The sequence below is a fragment of the Lynx rufus genome, unplaced genomic scaffold (genome assembly GCF_022079265.1).
Source record: "Lynx rufus isolate CCGP_SWC_20201006 ecotype Redwood Valley unplaced genomic scaffold, mLynRuf1.p SCAF_29, whole genome shotgun sequence".
NCBI classification, from domain to species: Eukaryota; Metazoa; Chordata; class Mammalia; order Carnivora; family Felidae; genus Lynx; species Lynx rufus.
The window spans coordinates 74,955-94,839 of NW_025814844.1; the positions used below are offsets into that span (position 1 = coordinate 74,955).

The 19,885-nt window shown below is 54.8% G+C and overlaps 2 protein-coding genes across 2 annotated transcripts; one reads left to right on the forward strand and one right to left on the reverse strand.

Annotated features, from left to right (window-relative positions):
• Positions 1–1,171: 1,171 nt before the first annotated feature.
• LOC124519785 (P2X purinoceptor 6-like) lies at positions 1,172–10,201 on the forward strand. Its single transcript, XM_047090201.1, has 12 exons — positions 1,172–1,329; positions 2,031–2,181; positions 3,509–3,580; positions 7,190–7,265; positions 7,465–7,558; positions 7,642–7,722; positions 7,812–7,953; positions 8,048–8,157; positions 9,514–9,607; positions 9,697–9,762; positions 9,952–10,029; positions 10,118–10,201. Exons 1-12 carry the CDS (start codon positions 1,196–1,198, stop codon positions 10,199–10,201), a joined length of 1,182 nt encoding a protein of 393 aa, XP_046946157.1. The 5' UTR covers positions 1,172–1,195.
• Positions 10,202–12,853: 2,652 nt separating this feature from the next.
• SLC7A4 (solute carrier family 7 member 4) lies at positions 12,854–15,582 on the reverse strand. Its single transcript, XM_047090221.1, has 4 exons — positions 14,601–15,582; positions 13,505–14,145; positions 13,133–13,241; positions 12,854–13,029 (listed from the first exon to the last, which is right to left on the reverse strand). The coding sequence occupies exons 1-4, from the start codon at positions 15,580–15,582 to the stop codon at positions 12,854–12,856; spliced, it is 1,908 nt and encodes a 635-aa protein (XP_046946177.1).
• Between the last annotated feature and the right edge of the window lie 4,303 nt (positions 15,583–19,885).

Sequence of the window (19,885 nt, forward strand, 5' to 3'; positions counted from 1 at the left end):
GTTACGCCCATTTCTCAGTGGCAGCAATGAGGCGGAGACTGCACTGCACAGCAACTCGAGCCCTTCCCCAGGGATGTGGGCGGACCCTCCGTCTGCGCCGATCAATTGGATATGCCGTGCAGCGAACAGGCGTCCGCTGCAGCCAATAGGAACGCTCCCCTCCCGACAGCCGTCGTCTGGGCAACCCAGGTGTTGTGGGTTGCTATAGAAACCGTCGCTGGCCTGGGTAGACCTTTAGCCTGCTGACAAGCTGAGCGGATGAGAGCGTGCTCCACGGTTTCAGCATCGGTCCCCCTTCCCCGCCTTCCACGGACTGGGGAACGTGGCTGACTCCAGAGTCTGTGCCTTAGTCCCTGCGCTCTGCGGGCGCACGGCACGAGAAAGCCTGGGGAGCCTTGCAAAGCCCCATCACCCTCCTCTCTGGAGCCAGAGTCACGCTCTCACCGTATGGCTGCCAGTTCTCTCTCATGCTCTGGCGTCTCATATGCTATTTCCTCCACCAGGAACATTCCTCTCCAAGTTTCCTTGTTGAACTTCAGAATCTGCAAGCGTCACTTCAGAGATCACTTTTTCCTGAAGTTTTTCTTCCCTTCTTTTTTTCTTTTATTAATTGTTTTGACGTTTACTTATTTTGGAGAGACAGACAGAGACAGCGTGAGCAGGGGAGGGGCAGAGAAGGAGGGAGACACAGAATCTGAAGCAGGTTCCAGGCTCTGAGCTGTCAGCACAGAGCCCGACGCGGGGCTTGAACTCACAAACCGCAAGATCATGACCTGAGCCCAAGCCGGACGCTTAACCGACTAAGCCACCCAGGCGCCCCTTTCCTGAGGTTTTTCTTGACCCCTCCTCTGGGCTCCTGCAGTCCTCATGCTGCCCTCTCACAGCACCTATGACACTTGTCATTTCCTCCTCCTTCCCTCCCCCAAGGAAGTGAGGCAGAGGGCAGGTTGCAGGGGCTGCTCCTCTCTGCCTGGCCCTGGGCCCCTGCAGAGGGAGAGGGTGGCAGGCCCTGGGCAGCTGGTGGTTGGGACTAAACCCAGGGCTGAGGGGTGGAGGCTGGAACCTGTCCCAGTGGAAGTGTCCCTTTAAAAGCTGCTGGCCCGCCGGCTTGGACGCCTGCTTTACCTCCTATTCAGCTGTGGCTGCAGCTGCTGTGCTGACTCATGTGCCCCAGCAGACAGCAGGAGCTGGAGGCATGGGCTCCCCGGGGGCCCTGGCGGGCTGGGGGCTTCTGGATTACAAAACGGAGAAGTATGTGATAACCAGGAACTGGCGGGTGGGCGCCCTGCAGAGGTTGCTGCAGCTCGGGGTCATGGCCTACGTGGTGGGGTAAGAGAATGGCTCCTGGGCCACACTGGCTGGAGGGATAATGACTCTTAGTCCTGGGCTGAGGGTTGAGGGTTTGACTCTTCGGGGGCTGAGCTGGTGGTAGCAGAGGGGAGCAGGTGGGAACAGGGGAGCAAGTAGGCAGAAGGGAGGATCTTTGTCTGTCTGGAGGTCAGTGGATACAAGAGCAAGCTGTATGCTTGTGTACTCCTTCCTGTGTGTCCACCTGCCTCCTCTCCTGTGCCTTGTTGCCAGGCCCATATTGAGGTCTGCACACAGAGCAAGATGGGCCCCCACCCATACCCAGGAGGCCCCTGGTGGGGTAGGAAGTAGCTCCTGATGTTTGGGAGAGCTGCAGCACTAAGGTCCCCGATAGAGACCACCAATTTTAGCTGGGTCGGGGGGGTCTTTAAGGAGGAGTTGGGCCTAGCCAGGACAGGAGGAGGGTGTTGGCTGGTGAAGGAGGAGGTGATGGGCATCTCCAAGCCCATGGGTGCCATGAAAGACTGGCTCTCTGATCATGGTTGGAGCTTCTGATCTGTGCAGGGTGTTTGGGGTGGAAAATGAGGCTGGAGGGGAGCCAGGGGCCCTGAATCCTGGGTTGGGAGCCTGCAGGGTGTATGAGGAGAGAGGCTGAGAGGGTGGGTCCCACTTGCTTACCATGGGCCGGGGACGTGCCACACTGCCCATCAATTCTTCCTAAGGTGGGCTCTCCTCGCCAAAAAAGGCTACCAGGAGCGAGACCTGGACCCCCAGATTTCCGTCATCACCAAACTCAAAGGGGTTTCTGTGACCCAGATCGAGGAGCTGGGTAACCGACTGTGGGATGTGGCAGACTTCGTGAAGCCACCACAGGTAGGTGCCGTGGTTCTGCTGCTAGGCAGTGACACCTCTGATACCACCCTTGCAGAGAATGTGTGTGAGAGAGGCATGTGATGCCAGAGCAGGGTGCTGGCACCGTCATAGGGCCGGGCTTGGGAAGAGCCTTACAGAGGAGTGGTGCCTGGATAGGGCTTTCTGGGATGTGTAAGGAGTGTCTAGGAGGACAAGGGGACAGCCCAGGAAGCCAGGCCAGAGGAACAGCCTTTACAGAGGCTGTACTTAGAAGAGTGGAAAGTTTAGGAACTCAAGGCTTGAGCTTGAGGGTGGGGCAGGAGAAGCGTGGGGAACCAGGGCCTTGAGCTTCCTGAATGCTCCCCTCCCTGACCTGGGACACTCCTCCTCTGGCCCTCCCACGAGGCATTTCTGGCTCCTCCCTTTACCCAGATTGCCCACAGCCTCAGTTTCTACCTTTATCCTGCCAGTGCCAGAACTGTAACCCCAGTGACCACCTGCCTCTAGCACAGCTGCCTCCTGGGTGCACACCCACCACGTCCATAGAAAAATCATCTCCCTCTCCCAGTGTGGCCTCTCTTCATCCAATGAGGGCCAAAGCTGGACCTGTCCCTCCCTCTGACCATCCCATCTCCTAGTAGTTTTCACTGCTGCCTGTGTCGTACCTGTGTGAGGCCGTGACCTTCTAGTGGGTAGTGGGTCCCCGGATGCACTCTACCCAGCAGCCAGCCTGAGCTGTCCTATATGTTATCAATCAGAGCTTGACAACCCTTGTTTCCACCCTGGGGAGACTTCCTTTCCATAGTGGTGGCCACCGAGTCCCTCCAGATCCTGACCGCTGTCACACCTGCTGCCTTCTCTCTTTCCTGGGTGTGCATTGCCCCAAACTTTCAGAACTCACACACACGGCGCTTGGATGCCAGCCACCCCGCCTGTCCTTAGCCACCGTTTGCCCAGGCAGAGTTCACCGCCTGCTCCACTGGCCCCTGACCATGTGTGCAACGAGGGGCCCGCCTCCCGACTAGCCTGGGCAGGCTCCTGGTCCAACTCAGCTCTGGATCTTCAGTGCCTGGAAGCAGGAGGCAATTGGAAAATTCTGGTTGAAGGAATGAATACAAACATGGAAGATACACTTGTCTCAAAGAGGCAGCTGTGGGCTTAGAAAAGGCCAGAAACCCAGCTGGCCTCTCTTCTCTATTTCAACCTGCCTCACTGGAGGCGCTCTCCTGGGGCAGAGTTGATGACTTGATGGGGCCAGGACCCCTTTCCCCACAAGCCAAGCTGCCAGCTTCTGGCCTCTCTCTTTTGGAGAGGGAAGCAGAGACTGACTCTGACACTTGCTTTCTAGGGAGAGAATGTGTTCTTCTTGGTGACCAATTTTCTTGTGACGCCAGAACAAGTTCAGGACAGATGTCCAGAGGTAAGGTTGCTCAGGAGCTTCCCAGCAGGTCCCTAGTTCCGCTGCCGGACCTGGGTCACCAGCCATGTCCTCCGCTCGCCTTCCCAGGTAACTGAGGGCTTAGTATATATATGCTATTGTATCCCAGGCACTGAGCGAAAACCTTTTAGTGAATCATTCCATTTAGTCTTCACAAATACCTTGCCTGGTAGGAATCACTAATGATCCAGGAGCACCTGGATGGCTCAGTCCGTTAAGCGTCCTACTTCGGCTCAGGTTATGATCTCACAGTTTGTGAGTTCGAGCCCCACGTCAGGCTCTGTGCTGACAGCTCAGACCCTGGAGCCTGCTTCAGATCCTTTGTCTCCCTCTCTGCCTCTCCCCCGTTCACACTCTGCGTGTGTATGTCTCTCTCTCTCTCTCTCTCTCTCTCTCTCTCTCTCTCTCAAAAATAAATAAACATTTACAAAAAATTTTTAAAAAGCAATTACTATGATCCCATTTAAGATGAGAATCTCAGTAAGGTAGAGTCACATGTTCAAGGCCGCCCAGTCTCTGGTCCTCCAAGCAGTCTTCTGGAGTCTTCCACTGTAGCCCCCTGTGAGATATCCAGGCCCCTTCCCTTCCTGGTCCCACCTCTGGGCACCTTCCAGTTTGTCAGAACTGGGTATAAGACTCAGGTGAGCTCCAATAGAGCCCTTCCTCTCTTGTATGCACAGACTCTATTAATGTGTCCCAAGTCACCTTCCATTTTTGTGGGCAAGCACGAAAACACCAGCTTATGCTGACCTCAGGGTCACTTATGATCTCTGGGCATTAAAAAAAAATTTTTTTAACGTTTTATTTATTTTTGAGAGAGAGAGAAAGACAGAGTGCGAGTGGGGGAGGGGCAGAGAGAGAAGGAGACACAGAATCCGAAGCAGGCTCCAGGCTCTGAGCTGTCAGCACAGAGCCCGATGCGGGGCTTGAACTCACGGACCGCGAGTTCATGACCTGAGCTCCACTCAGACACTTAACCGACCGAGCCACTCAGGTGTCCCGGGCAGTTTTTACAACTGTGGTCACACCAGAGTCGCTCATCCTATTCTTGTCTATTCCTCATCCAGAATTGCAGGTTTTCCACCTAAAATCTCCCCGTTGTCCCTTGCCTAAGGGTGACCCATGGATCCAGCGTCTGTCACAGTGCACAGTGCTCTTCTCTCCAGTTATGGTTTTTTTTTCCCTCAAATTTTTGTGTGTGTGTGATAAAATACATGTAACATAAAATTTACCATCTTACCCATTAAAGAATTTTTTTTGTTTACTTTTGAGAGAGAGAGAGAGAGAGAGAGAGAGCAGGGGAGGGGCAGAGAGAGAGGGAAAGAGAGAGAGAGAGAATCCCAAGCAGGCTCTATGCTGTCAGCTCAGAGCCCAATGTAGGGCTTGAATTCAAACCTCGAGACCATGACCTGAGCTGACACCAAGAGTCGGACACTTAACTGACTGAGCCACCCAGGTGCCCCGCATCTTACCCGTTTTTAAGTGTATGGTTCTCCAATTGTGGATTTTGTTTGAGCAGTTGGGACTCAGGACATAGCCTTGGAAGCCTACTTCCATGGTAACAGCTTTTTAAGATCACCTCTAACACGGGACACCTGGGTGGCTCAGTCGGTTAAGCATCGACGACTCTTGGTTTCGGCCCACATCGTGATCTCACAGTTTGTAAGTCTGAGTCCTGCACTGGGCTCCATGCTGACAGTGAGGAGCCTGCTTGTGATTCTCTCTCTCCCTCTCTCTCTCTGCCCCTCCGCTGATTGCTCGCTCTCTCAAAGTAAATAAACTTAAACAAAAATTTTTTAAATCACATCTAACATTTAATTGCTTGCAGGGCTGGGGAGTAACTGTGTGGTCACCTGTCCCCTGTGTCCTGATTGTTGGTGCCACCACAGTTGCTGGAGGCATCACATGTCCTAGGCTGGCTCTGTCCACAAAGGATGTGAAGCATGTGCACAAAGGATGTGCTTACACACGGCAAACACACACGATGTCCTTCATTTTCTAAATGCTCAGAGGACATCTGATTAATGTTCAGGCTGTAGGCTGTCCTGAAAATTTCCTGAAGCCATCATTCTGTGTTTTCTGGATCCATGTGATTTGCCTCATGTCCCAGCTTCTAGGTCTTCCTATGAAACTACTGGAGCTGGGAAGTAATCAGATCTGACAACATGGCTTCTGGAGACTCACCAGAGATCCCGCCAGCTCTTCTCGGCGGTCCTGGTCATCCGGTCCTTCCCGACATATTGGCTGTGCTCCTTGGAGACTCACAGCCTTTAGCAAACAACTGCTGAGCCTCTTGGGGGCCAGGCCTGATGCTGGGCTTGCAAGACTCCACCCCCTTTTATCTCAAGGAGCTCCTGCATAGGCAGCCCAGCCAAGGTGGCCGGTCCCGTGATGGGGGCAGAGGCTGCAGCTGCAGACCCAGGGAGGCATGTCTGCCAGCTCAGGGCCTCAGGAAGGGTTTCCCACAGAACTCAAGGCTCAAGTGGGATCTTGAGACGGTCCAGGCAGAGGGAGCTGTATGAGCAAAGGCCCCAAGCTATGTGAGATGAGGCACCTCCAGGGTCACCTGCTGCTGAGTGGGGTTGGAGCCTAGATTTGGATTCGGGTGGCAAGGGGGTAGCCCAAGACCTCAGGGGCCCTGTGAACTCTGTGAAAGAGCTAAACTTGATCACAGGAGCATGGCAGAACTAGGGATGGTCTCTGCTGAATGAATGAGGCAGATGATGCAGAGAGCGGCCCCGTGGTGGTTATCATGAGGTTCGATTGGAGGAGAGGGTGGCCCAGCCAGGGTGGAGGGGAGGGGCGGACTCAGGACACAGGAGGCCCCACTCTGTCCTCTGCCCACGTATCACGGTCCCAACCCCACACAGTCCCACTGTCTCGTTTGGCTTGGAGTCCCCAAGTCCTTCTTGCCACCCTGGCACACCGCTCCTCCTTCTGCTCCTGAGCCAGGTAACCTGGACAATGGTGCTCACTGTCAGCCTGGGGCAGAACTGTGTCTGAGAGTGTGCCTTCCTCTTTGGGGGATGTAGGACCCCCAGAAAGGTTGCTAGTCCCCCCTTCTGACTGATCGCCAGAACGCTGTGACTGTGTCCTGTTTTACCCAAGAATAAGTAGGGGAGGGACTAGCCTATGGTCCCTCAGCAAGTGTGTGTGGTCCTGCCACTTCCCTACCCAGCCCCCTCCAACTAGGTCCCTGCCCTTTGTTCACCGTGCCCCACCCCTCCACTCTGGCATGAACTAGCCCTTCCCAGAGTTCCTTCACCTTCCCTGTTCTGTTGTCTGAGGTGGACCAGAGGATCTGGGCCTCCGGCCAGGAGAGAGCTATCAGGAAGGAAGGAGGCTTGCTCTGCCTTGGAATGCAGCACCTGCACCCCTATCTGGCGGGGGGTGGGGGGTGGGGGTGCTTGCCACCTTCCTCCTCCAACCACCTCCTTTTATTTTTACCCTCCAGCTTTGCCATGTGCCCCCAAACTCAGGGACCTCTATGCAGCTAAGGCAGGGAGGGCTGTGTCCCTGCAGACTGCAAGACTGGGTCACAGAGGGGAAACAGTCCCCGAGCCCTTGGCAACTTTGCTTTCCCCACCTCAGCACCCTTCCATCCCGCTGGCTAACTGCTGGGCTGATGAGGACTGTCCGGAAGGGGAGACGGGGACACACAGCCACGGTCGGTAACTGTGGGCCCTGTCTTCCATGGGCTCCCCTGGGTGGGGGCTCCAGGGCCCGGGCTGGGACCCTGGGTGGTTCTTGAGGGCAGGCCTGGTGGTGCCTCTGCATCTCTCCTTTCTGTCAGTGGCCCCCTGCCCTGTCTCATCCCCTGGCCCTGTGGAGATTTGAGGGCCTGGTGTTTGTTTTGTATTCTCAAGGCATAAAAACGGGCCAATGTGTGGGATTCAACGGGACCCACAGGACCTGTGAGATCCAGGGCTGGTGCCCCGTGGAGAGCGGCACTGTGCCCATGTAAGTCTCTCCACCCACCCCCACCCACCTCCAGGACAAGGCCCCAGAACCCAGGAGTCTGCCCTTCACTTCTTTACCAGCAGGAAGCCCCTACTGGTCCAGGCAGAGAACTTCACCTTGTTCATCAAGAACACTGTCACCTTCAGCAAGTTCAACTTCTCCAAGTAAGTGTGGGTGTGTCCTGCTGGCCCCAGACCCTCCTTGTGTCCTGTCTTACCTGACCGTCTGTCCCATCCCCCACCCCCACCCCCAGGTCCAATGCCTTAGACACCTGGGACGCCACTTACTTCAAGCGCTGTCGCTACGACTCACGCTACAGCCCTTACTGCCCTGTGTTCCGCATTGGGGATCTCGTGGCTGCAGCTGGAGGGGTCTTTGAGGACCTGGCATTGCTGGTGGGTCCATGGGGGGAAGAGTTCCAGGAAGGCTCAGGGAGAGGGTCCCGGGGCCTGCGTGCTGGTGAAGCAGCGAGCAATGTGCTGTGTGCAGGGAGGTGCTGTGGGCGTCCGAGTCCACTGGGATTGTGACCTGGATGCTGGGGGCTCCGACTGTCGGCCCCACTACTCCTTCCAGCTGCAGGAGAGGAGCTACAACTTCAGGTGCGGCCCCTACTGCCCTCCTGCTGTTCCTTAGCCAGGTCCCCCCACTGTCCTGTGGCAACCAGGACTGGCCACACCCTGGCCCAGCTCTCTGGAGAGTCCATTGTGTGTGTGAGGAGGGCCCCAGGGGCAGGAGGGGTGTCCTAAGCTCTGGTCCCCCAGCACAGGCTCTGTCCAGCCTCCCTCCTGATCCCATCCCCCTTCTGTTCCCTGGGACTCCTCAACCCCCCCAGCCCCTCTCCCACCCCACCCTGCCTCTAGCACCTCCCTCCTCGGCTGGGGGGGGGGTTCTTTTTTACTTTTCCCTTAGGTCTTATCTCAAAAATTTCAAAAACCTACATAAAAATGCAAAGCCATATACCCTCTATCTGGGTTCACTAGGATTTTTTTGGTTTTGGTTTTATTTTTTATCATTTTGCCACATTTGCTTTCTCTCTCCCTCTCTAGAACGAGCTGGATAGAGTTAGATAGATTTCAAAGGGAAGCATTTTAGAGTAAGTGGCAGACATCTGACACTCTTCCTCTCAACACTGTCCTGAGAATGAGGACCTTACCCACGTGACCACGGTACCACAGTCACACTCAATAAATTTAACATTGGCAGAGTAAATCGAATATTTACTCTGAATTTCTCCAACCATGCCAATAATAGTCCTTTATCTTTTTATTTTCTGATCCAGGATGCTTTCAGGGATCTTGTGTTGCATTTATTGTCATGTCTTTGAGTCTCCTAAACAGATCTCCGTCAACCTGCCGGGAATCCTTGTCACTTCCTGTCACCTGGTCATTGTCACACATACGCGCACACAGCCCCCAGGCCTAGAGACCATGTCCCTTGACATTGCTCACTGGGCTTTTCCTGGCCTGGCTTCCTTGACCTCCCCGGCCCTTTGCAATGATGAGGGGCTGGCTCCCTACCCACATTCTGCTTCCTGCACCTCTGTGCTCTTACCTGTCCTACTGTCTCTGTCTAGAACACTCCTTCCTGACCCCTGGAAGACCAGCCTCAAAGTATCCCTTGTAGAAAGCCCTTCCCACCCAGTTTCTAGGGGTAGTGAGTTCCCCCTTGCCCTTTGGACTCACACAGCCCAGATCTTGCCTCCCTACCTGCCCCCTCCCCCAGTAATAGTGTCTATGTAGGGATCCTGCTGTCCCCTCTGTCCCCTCAGCAGGCAGGGAGCTTCTACGGGGCAGGTCCCAGGTTGCCTTTTCCCTGGGTCCTCAGCAATGGCACAGGGGGAGACAGCTGGGGATGGGGGTTTTTAGAATCAATGGATGGGTAAGAAGGAGGCCTGGGAGGACCAGCCCAGCCCAGGAGTGGCAGCAGAGCAAGCCACCAGACTTTCCTACCCTCAGGACAGCCACTCACTGGCGGAAAGCCTCAGGTGTGGAGGCTCGGAGTCTGCTCAAGCTCTATGGGATCCGCTTCGACATCCTTGTCACTGGGCAGGTAGGAGGTGTTGGGTGAAGGCAATGGGTGGTAGGAGTAGGAGGGGGAGACGGTCATAGCTCTAGAGGCTCAGCCCAGGTCGGTCTCAGGCAGGGAAGTTCGGCCTCATCCCCACGACCATCACTCTGGGCACCGGAGCAGCTTGGCTGGGTGTGGTGAGTCTGACTAACGTGGGCTCCCTTTGGTTGCAACTGCGTGCCCAGGCCTGCCCAAGTGCATACCTGAGCCCCACCCCCCGCCCCCCACTCCTCTCCCGTGCATAACGTTGTCTTGTGGTGAGGGCCAGGGAGGTGGTAGAAGGGCAAGTTGAGGGCCAGGGCACAGGTCTGCCCTGCCTTTCCCAGATCACCTTCTTCTGTGATCTGCTGCTGTTGTATGTGGACGAAGAAGCCCATTTCTACTGGAGGACCAAGTATGAGGAGGTGAGCCACGGACCCGTCCAGATCCTTGGGTTCTGTTACACCTTGGAGGATGTTGGTCAGAGCCCTGATATGATGTTCTCATTTGCAGGCAAAGGCTCCGAAGGTGACCACCAACCCCGAGCAGACAGAACCAGCTTCTGCACCCCCGTGCATGGCTGCCCAGGTGTCTTAGAGGGGACCCAGTCTGGGAGCCAGACACCGACACCAGAGTGACCGTGCCAAGGCTCCGGTCTCCCACTCACTGGCCTGTTCCTGAGGCCTGCAGCTGTTCCCTGCTGGTTGTGGGGTGGGGGTGGGGGCCCACCTTGGGGACCTCCTGGGCAAAGCCCCAGCAGGAGCAGGTATGGGGGAGGGGAGAATTCCACCCTCTACTCCCAGACAGACTGTCTCTCCCCTGACTCCAGCTCTAGCAGGATGCTGCCTGGGGGAGCCAGAGAAGCCAGTTTCGTATAGAGACCTGCAGCAGAACAGGAGCCACAGAGAAGGGGAGCCCCTGGGATACGCACATGACAGGGCAATGGTCCAGTGGGGCTCCTGCTGTGTCTAGGTCTAAAGAACTCTCTCCCAGCCTCCATCACCAGTGTTTTCAGAGGTGGCCTACTCACCAGCTGTCAGCACTGACCCTCCCACTGGCAATGGCGGACTCCAGCCCTCCTCCCCCTACCTACACCCCATCTTAGGTAGAACCCCTCCCTCTCAGCTGTGCCCCGCTGGGGTCTGTGCAACTGGAGTCTAAAGCAAGGTAGAAAGAAGCCTGACAAGAGGGGTCAGCTGCTCCCATGTTGGGTTGCCTGAGGTGGGCTCCTACCCAACTCTGGGCCTCATCCATGGAATGAGGGGTGTGTAGGAAGATAATCCAACCCCCTGGCACCCCAGGCAAGGGCACAGGCACCCTTTGGTCTCACACCTGCCCAGCTTATGAGCATCAGCTCCTTCTTGGTAGTAGCCCTTGGGGTGTGGAGGGTTGGGATGGGGAGGAGAAGGTGAAGAGGTTGAGTTAGTGGTCACTGGATCCTTTGGGATCTTCTATATGCCTCCTCATTAACCCCCCAGCCCTGGAACCTGCTCACTGGAGCCATGGGGTTAGGGAAGCTGTCCATCTGCTACCCAAGGTTATATCTAAGAACCTGTCAGGGCATCTGCACGTCCCAAAGGACACAAAGACCCCCAGTGGGCTGGCCTGGTATCTTTCAGGGTCTGAGTCCTGCCTGCTGGAGAAATCCCCCACCCCCCACAGCCCCATATCAGTAGGGGAGGAACAAGGGCTGTAGGAGCCAAACTCCTTCCTGCTCCCAGGGCAGAGGCAAGGATTTGGGAGTACCCACCCCAGGGAGGCAAGGGGCTTCTTTCTCATGGGTCCCTGGTGACCAGGGGTGTGCTGGCAGTTTGGCGGTGGAGCAACAAAGGCCAGCTGGGGAAGACCAGGGCTGGCGCTCAGGCTGAACTAGCATCTGGGAGGCACCTGGAGCCCCAGCAAAGCCTCGGGGTCTCTGCTGCTTCTCAGTCCCCAGAGCAACGTCCATGGGGAGGCAGGTTCAGAAGAGCCAGGGTGAGAGGACATGGCTCTGAGGTGTGGTCATTGGAGTTGGGGTCACATGTACCTGGTTGTCCTCAGGGCCCAACGAAAGCTGTCATAGCTGCAGAAAGTCAAGAGTAAAGCCTGCCAAAACCAGCAGCTTCCTGTGTAGTCCTTATATGCAGGAATGGGTAGTTGAAAGCAGTGGGAGGGGGCAGGGAGGGCCTGATGACCCCCCCAAGGACTGGAGCCTCACAGCCACCAGTTGGACTCAAAGGTACTTGGAGCAGGCCCGGGTATTTTGCATCCGTATACAGGGAGTGTATATCATACACGTGTGTAGCCTTTCTCTCAAAGCCCTTGAGGAAAGAGGTGGGGGGAGAGGATGAGTGCCAGCTGTGACAGCTGGAGAGCTGTGGCCAGGCTTGAGTTGGAAACAGCTGTTGCCTCAGTCTGCATGTGGGTGTGAACTACCAGGGTAGCCATGTGGGCCACGTGGGCACATGCTTAAGAGTCACGTGTGCCAATGCAGTGTACCTCTACATCTCTGGGGACTACATTTCCTGGAAACCCTGGGAACCCAAGAGGGGCCTGGAACTCCACTGCCCTTTCTAGGTGGCCTTTTTTGGGACCCAGGCTCTGCTCTCTGGATCTGCCCCCCAACCAGGGGACATGTGGGGAGCCTGTGCAGGGGAGCCTGACTCTGCCCTTTTCATGGATCCCTCCTCTCATGGTGTGTGCGGGGGTGTATGCAGCTTCCCTCTGAGCTCGGCAAAGGGCACCGGCCTGAGGGCAGGACCCCAGGACTCAGGCTCGGTGGTGTCCCTGACCACAGCTGGTGCCCCCCTCTTGCCAAATTTTGGCATCTTTGCTATGGATTGAGAACAATCACCTGGTTCCTGGGGGCAGGAGAGGACTCAGTGACACAAAGAATGCAATGGTGGACACAGCAGCAGGCCATGTGGCTGGCCAAGACGTTATTATTATGGCTATCTGGGGTTGCGGGCTTCCTCCCCACCCACCCTAACCCACCCCACCTGCCCAAGTAACTGGAGTTGTTCGTGAACAGTAAGGCTCTGGGCAAAATGTTCCCCACACCAGCACTGGCCACGGCCCACTCCCCAAAACCCAAAGCTAGGCACTTGGGCTAAGGCTTTAAGGTCTGGGGGACCCCTCAGCATGGGCAGGCCTGCAAACCTGAGCTGGCTCAGACAGAAGGGACTCCCAGCTCCTCAGGGCTCCTGAGGAGGTGGGGTGAGGGCAGAGCAAGCATGGGCGGGCCTCCAGCTCGATTCACGGACTGGTGGGCTACTCCGTGGGGCTGGGCTCCTGGGAGGGCAGCTGGCTGGGGGGCTGCACAGTCTGTACCGTCTCCTCCAGGTTGGTGCTGGGGAATACCACGTAGCGTGTGGTGGTCAGCTCTGGCAACTCCCGCTGATTCTCTTTGCTGTGCCAGATGCCATAGCCAAAATACACGGCGAGCCCTGCAGGAGTTGTGGGAGACTGAAGGGCAGGTCCCGGCCCTGCTTGCTCTCCTTGCCTTCTTCCTGCAGCCCACCCAGGGCCCCAAGCCTGGCCCCCACTCACCGATCAGCAGCCAGATGGAGAAGCGCAGCCAAGTCAGGTAGCTTAGCTTCAGCATGAGGCAGATGTTGAGGAGGATACTCAGGGCTGGAGTCAGGGGCACCATGGGGATCTGAGGGGGAAGAGCAGGGCTGGGCTGGGCTGCAGAGAAGGTCTGCTGGCTCAGGGCCTGATTCCTCAAGAGTCCACAGAGCCGTTCTCCACCTCTGGAGATTCTGGAAACAAGCGCCCACTTGCCATGCAGAAAGAGAGGGAGATGGGCATACTGGCCTCCCCAACCCTGTGAGCCCTGATTCATCCTGCTACAGTAGAGGAGGAAGGGGCAAAGAGAGCTAGCTTGGCTGACGGCCAGTGGGGATTGGCTGGGGAAGGTACCTGGAAGGTGTCTTGCTGGCGCCGTTGCTGGTGGGCCCCCAGGATGAGGAGGCTGAACAGAAACATGACAGAGCTGAGCAGGAGCAGCAGGATGTAGCCCCCGTATGGGAGGTGCAGGGCTGAGTCCCCGAAGACTAGTACACAGGCCAGGGTGATGGCCGAGGCCACCAGGATGCCGAGGGCCCAAGCCACAGCAGCTCCAGGGCTGTACCTACCTAGAAAGCCCAGGTAGGGCCTTAGGGCTGGCCGCAGCTGCCCAGGCTCGGGGGCTAAGTCCTGCTCAGTGCCCACCAGCTGTATGTGGTCCGAGAAAGAATGGTACTCTTTGACGCTGGGGTCAGGGCTGGCTGGGCCTGAGGAACTGGACGGAGGGGTCCTCTGGAAGCGTAGCACAATAATGCTGGTGGCCACGAAGGTGTAGGCCAGCAGTGTGCCAATGGACAGGAACTGGACCAGTGCCTCCAGATCCAGCAGCAGTGCCAGGCAAGTCATGAGGCCCCCGAACACAAGGATGCCAGCCATGGGCACCTGCGTCCGGGGGTGCACTTGGGCAAACACCTGGAAGAAGAGCCCATCGACGGCCATGGCATAGACGATGCGTGGCAGGGAGAAGAGACTGCTGAGCAGGACAGTGTTCATGGCTGTGGCAGAGGGTGGGGGACTGGTCAGCATGGTGACAGGCCTACCAGGGGCCTCTTCTGTGAGCCAGGGCATGCCCAACCCCTTGGGAGCACGGGCATGCGTTTGTCTGGGATCTCAAGGTGAGCCTGAGGGCTTACTCCCCACCTCCCCCCCACCAGAAATGGGACACCTTAGTTTAGGTGACAGGTCCATCAGAGAATCTGATGAGGGCTAAGTCCTTCTCCCAGGAAAGGACCTGGAAGCACATGCTCAGAACCAACATCTAATGTACAATTAGGAGGGGACAGTGGGTAGATCCCTCTCAACAAGCCTAGGTGGAGAGTCTAATAATTAGCAACTTCCTGGGCCCAATATGCAACCAGTAACAGACCCAGATGGAGATGTGATCCCTGGGAAGCTTAGGGCAGGGCCCCACTGCCCCGGTCACTTCCACCGTGCCTGAATGGCCCCTTACCGCAGATGGAGCCAGCTGCCACAATGAAGCCAGCCCAGCTATATCCCCGCCGGTAGAAGGCATCAGCGAGTGCGGAGTCAGGGTCCAGGCTGTGCCAAGGCACCATGAGGGTGAGCACGGTGGAGACAAGAATGTAGGCGCCAGCTGCCAGGCCAAGTGAGATGGTAATGGCTACAGGCACAGCTTGCTTTGGGTTTCTGGCCTCCTCACTGGAGGCAGCAATGACATCAAAGCCCACAAAGGCATAGAAGCAGGTGGCGGTGCCAGCCATGATGCCAGAGAAGCCAAAAGGTGCAAAGCCACCCTCCTCAGCACTCCAGTTGTGCGGGCGGGCCAGGATAAATCCCAAGATGATGATAAAGAGGATGATGACGAGGCTGACAACAGAGAAGGTGTGGTTGAGCCAGGAGGAAACCCGGGCTCCGCAGGAGATGAAGACAGAGGCCAAAATTATAATGCCAGCAGCCAGGAAGTCTGGGTAGTGGGCCAGCAAGGGCACCTGCCAGGTTCCAACATAGGCCTCGGTGAAGTTGTGGATGCGGTGGTTGAACATGGCATCCAGGTAGCCACTCCAGGCACGGGCCACGGCTGCACCACCAATGAGGTACTCGAGGAGCACATTCCAGCCGATGAGGAAGGCCCACAGCTCACCCATGGACACATAGGTGAACAGGTAGGCAGAGCCCGTACGTGGCAGCCGTGCCCCAAACTCTGCATAGCACAGAGCTGACAGCAAGGAAGCCACGGCAGCCACAGCGAAGGACAAGAGCACCGCAGGGCCAGCCATCTGCTTTGCCACAGTGCCTGTGAGCACATAGAGGCCTGAGCCTACCATGCCACCCACGCCCAGCAGGGTCAGGTCCAGCGTGGACAGGCAGCGCCGCAGTGATGTCTCCATGGTGGACTCCTCCAGTGGCTTCAGTCGGTTCAGCTTCTGGCAGAAGCGCGCCAGGCTGGCAGTGCTGGGCAGCCCCCTGAGCATGATGGGCACATAAGAGGAGCACCAAGCCAGCTGCCGGCACCTACCAGGGCAAGAGGGGAATGACAGGCTGCCCAGTTAGGTTCGGGCCAAGCTTCAGTCTGCTCTGTCCATCCATCACCCACACACACACACACACACCCGGACCGAACACCTGCATAGCTAGCTTGCCTGAGGGTTGGGATGAGTCAGAAGTGGGCAGGAGGTCACAGGGAAGCCTCTGGGCAGGTGAAGGAACCTCTTGCAGCTGGACCTGGGCGTGCTTGGGGGGCCAGGGGTGGGGGTGGGTCTGAAGGTGGAAAGGGTGCAGCTCCAGGAAGTGTGGTTGGGAAACTCTCCTTGGTCTGGCATCCAAGAGCAAGGTGGAAGCCCCAGACTTCCCGGGAGCTGGGCAGGTCTCCAGGCCTCCAGGCCCCGGAACAGGAGCAGCCCTGCTGTCCTGGGCGGGGACCAGGCGGCCATCTGGCCTCAGGCATTGGCACTCACCACTACCCCCACCCCCCGCTCCCTCCCTGGCCCCGTGAGACTTGGGGACAGACGCACAGGCCCGGAGGTGGGGCTCTCTTAGCCCTGCACCAGAAGCCAAAGCTTCTTTCTCTGCCCCTGCCCCGATAGGCTACCGCCTCCGCTGCTGCCCCTAGAGCCAGTTCCACCCGGATATCCAAGTCTTTGCCTCCTTTCAGGCCCCAGTACGTCCCTGCAGGACTCGCTGAGACTTACCTGCTGTCACCGCTGCCGCCGCTCTGCGTGCTGTGCTTGCCTAGCCAGCTGGCGTCGCCCGTGCACAGAGCCCGCCCCCACTCCCCCTGCGCCAGATCCCCAGATCCAGCACGGCGCCCCACCCACCTCGCTGTCACACAAGTATCCAGATAGCCCACCGTACCCATACCTCACACGATCCAGACCAGAACTCACCAGATCTAGGGACGCCCTATTACTGTGTCTGGTTCACAGATGAGGAAGCCCAAGCCACCAGAAGTGACTAATCCAGATCACTGGGGTGGCCTCAGGAGGCAGGCAAGAGTAGGGACCAGGTCTGGAGGGATCTGGAATGCACCCCCTTGCTGTGGCTGCAGTAACCCTCCTTGATTCTTCATCCCAGCACATGTACTCTGCTCAGCCAGTTACTGTCCAAGATCCCCTCCCCCAATATTGGGGCATTTTGGGGGCTGCAAGGACTCGGGCAAGCCTCTGGTGAGATGAGGGTATGGGTCTGGCTGAGTGGCCCTGGCCAATCCCTGACCTCTCCTGTACAATGGGATGGCAGCAAGCCACCCTCATACATTGCTGAGGGAGAGGGAGTGCACGGCTTTTGGGGAGTGTTCTGTGAGTTGAGGGAACTGCTGGCTGTTCCGAGCCTTGTTCTGAAAGGAGGCAAGTGGATTTGTGGGGAAAATCTATAGCTTTCCAGCTTGGGGCAACCCTAGGGTTCCTCAGATGCCAGTGACAGCCCATCCCAGCCTAGGAGCACCAATCAGGCTTGGAGGACCCTGGGGGACCCAAACAGCAGCTTCTCACTCATGGGTATCAGTGAGAGGTCATATGCTGGGCACCCACTCCATGCCATTTCCCACAGCATGGGCAACCCCCATGTCCCATCATGTAGCCATCACAAACTCACCTCAGACTTACTTATTCCTGGGGCTGAGGGGTCTTTGTCCCTCTGCACTTACTGCTTTTTGAAAGTGAAAAAGTTGGCTTGACATGGTCTTAACTTGTCAACAAAATGATGACAATCCATCCAAGCAAAGCAAGACCAAAATGGATTTTCAGGGCACCTGCAGCCTCTGTGTTTCAATGAGCTGGTGACAGGATGGTGGACTCCCAGACAAGATGGTGCCACTCAGAACACTCTGCCTTGGCCAATCCCCTTGATCCTTTCTGATACTTGGCTGATGTTATCTTAAAGAACTTCTCAGACGAGCTCCCACTTCCTGTAGGGACAACATCTCCCTTACTTCACTCCCCTTTGGCCAGAACATAATCGAGCAGATGTTTCTTGTTCTGAAATGTCTCCACAAAAATCTAGAAAAATGCACTTCAACCTGAGAGACTGGGCCAGTTTTGTAACAGAAACTACCCCAAGGCCTATTAACAACTACCTGAGAGCTGGTAGACGGTGTTTCAGAAAACTGTTTATCCACCCAGAGAAGGCTCTCACCACATATATGAGTATGTGTTTGAGGGCAAGCATGGTTGATACAGTGAATTGTAAACTTCCAGGGATATGACTCAGCCAAGTTCTGGGGCCCCACTGAACAAGGCAGTTACACAGAGCAACCTATGAAGGTGGAGTGAAGCTAGAGCACCAAAAAGGAAAAAGAAGGAAGAGGAGGAGGAGGAAGAGAAGGGAGGAAGGGGGAAGAGGGGAGAGGGAATACTTCCCAACTTATTCTACAAAGCCAAAGGCATCAAAAGAAAGCAAAACTACAGACCACTACCCCTTATGTACATAGATGCAGACTTTCTCAACAAAATACTACCAAATCGAATCCAGCAACATATAAGAAAGGTCAAGTAGTGGCACCTGGGTGGCTCAATTGGTTAAGCATCTGACTTGGCCTTGCGTCATGATCTCACAGTTCACGTGTTTGAGCCCTGCATCAGGCTCCACTGGTGGTGTGGAGCCTACTTGAGATTCTCTCTCTCTCTCCCCCTCCCCCCACCCCTCAATCTTCTCTCCCCACTTGCATTCTTTCTCTCAAAATAAATAAATAAACTTAAAAAAAAAGGGTCAAGTGGAATTTATCCCAGGAATGCAAGTTTGATTTAACACAGGAAAATCAAGCAATGTAACATGCCATACTAATAGAATAAAGGACCAAACCACATGGTCATCTTAATACATACAGAAGAAAGCACTCAACAAACCAGGAACATCCCTAGCCTGGTAGAGACTATCTATGAAAAACCCTTGACTAGTATACTCAAGTAGCGAAAAACTGAAAGCTTTCCCTTATTATCAAGAACAACATAAGGATGTCCACTCTCACTACTGGTACTCAACATTTTACTGGAGGTAGCAGCTATAGCAATTAGGCAAGGAAAAGAAATAAAAGGAATGCAAATTGGAAAGGAAGAAGTAAAAGTATATCTAGTCACAGATGATATGATCTTATGTACAGAAAATCCTAAGGAATCCACCCAACAAAATAACTAATAAGTCCAGCAAAGGTGCAGGGTACAAGAGCAATATACATAAATCAGAGGATCTAGTGTATAATGTGGTGACTATATTTGATAAGACTGTATTACACAATTGAAATTTTCTAAGAGAGTGGACCTTAAATATTCTCACACCAAAAAAGTAAATATATGATATGATGGATGTGTTAATGAACTATATGGGAAGAATCCTTTCACAGTGCTTAAGTAATTAAATCATTGTGACATGCACTTTAAGTATCTTACAGGATATCTCAATAAAGCTGGAAAAAATACTATATCTCACTAAAGCTGGAAAAAAAATCTCCAAATCAATTGTATCCCTTCCTATACACTAGCAATGAATTATCCAGAATGAAATTAAGAAAATAATTCTACTTATATAATCTCAAAAAGAATAAATATATTCATAAAGATATTTAGAATATGTCAATTATATATCAGTAAAGCTGGGAAAAAGGATGCTTAGAATAATTAAAAAAAATTTTAATGTCTATTTATTTTTGAGAGAGAGAGAGAGAGCACAAGTGAGGGAGGGGCAGAGAGAGAGGGAGACACAGAATCTGAATGAAGCAGGCTCCAGGCTCTGAGCTGTCAGCACAGAGCCTGACGTGGGCTCAAACCCACGAACTGTGAGATCATGACCTGAGCTGAAGTCGAACACTTAACTGACTGAGCCACCCAGGCACCCCAATTCCTTCATGTCTTTTAATGGCTTGACAGTTCATTTCTTTTCAGTGCTGAGTAATATTACATTGTCTGGATCTATTATAGTTTATTTACCCATGCATGTACTGAAGGACATCTTGGTTGCTTCCCAGTTTTGGCAATCACACACAATCCACGTGCAAGTTTTGGTATGGACATAATCTGTCAACTGATTTGGATAAATATGGGCATATCTTGGAGATATTTCAGGTTTGATTCCAATGAATAAAACAAATAGCACAATAAAGCAAGTCAAATGAAATTTTTGGTTTCCTAGTGCATATAAAAGTTATGTTTACGCTGTACTGTAGTCAAGTGTGCAACAGCATTATGAAAACCAATGTACATACCTTAATGAAAAAATAATTTGTTGTTAAAAATTGCTAAACATCTAGGGGCGCCTGGGTGGCGCAGTCGGTTAAGCATCCGACTT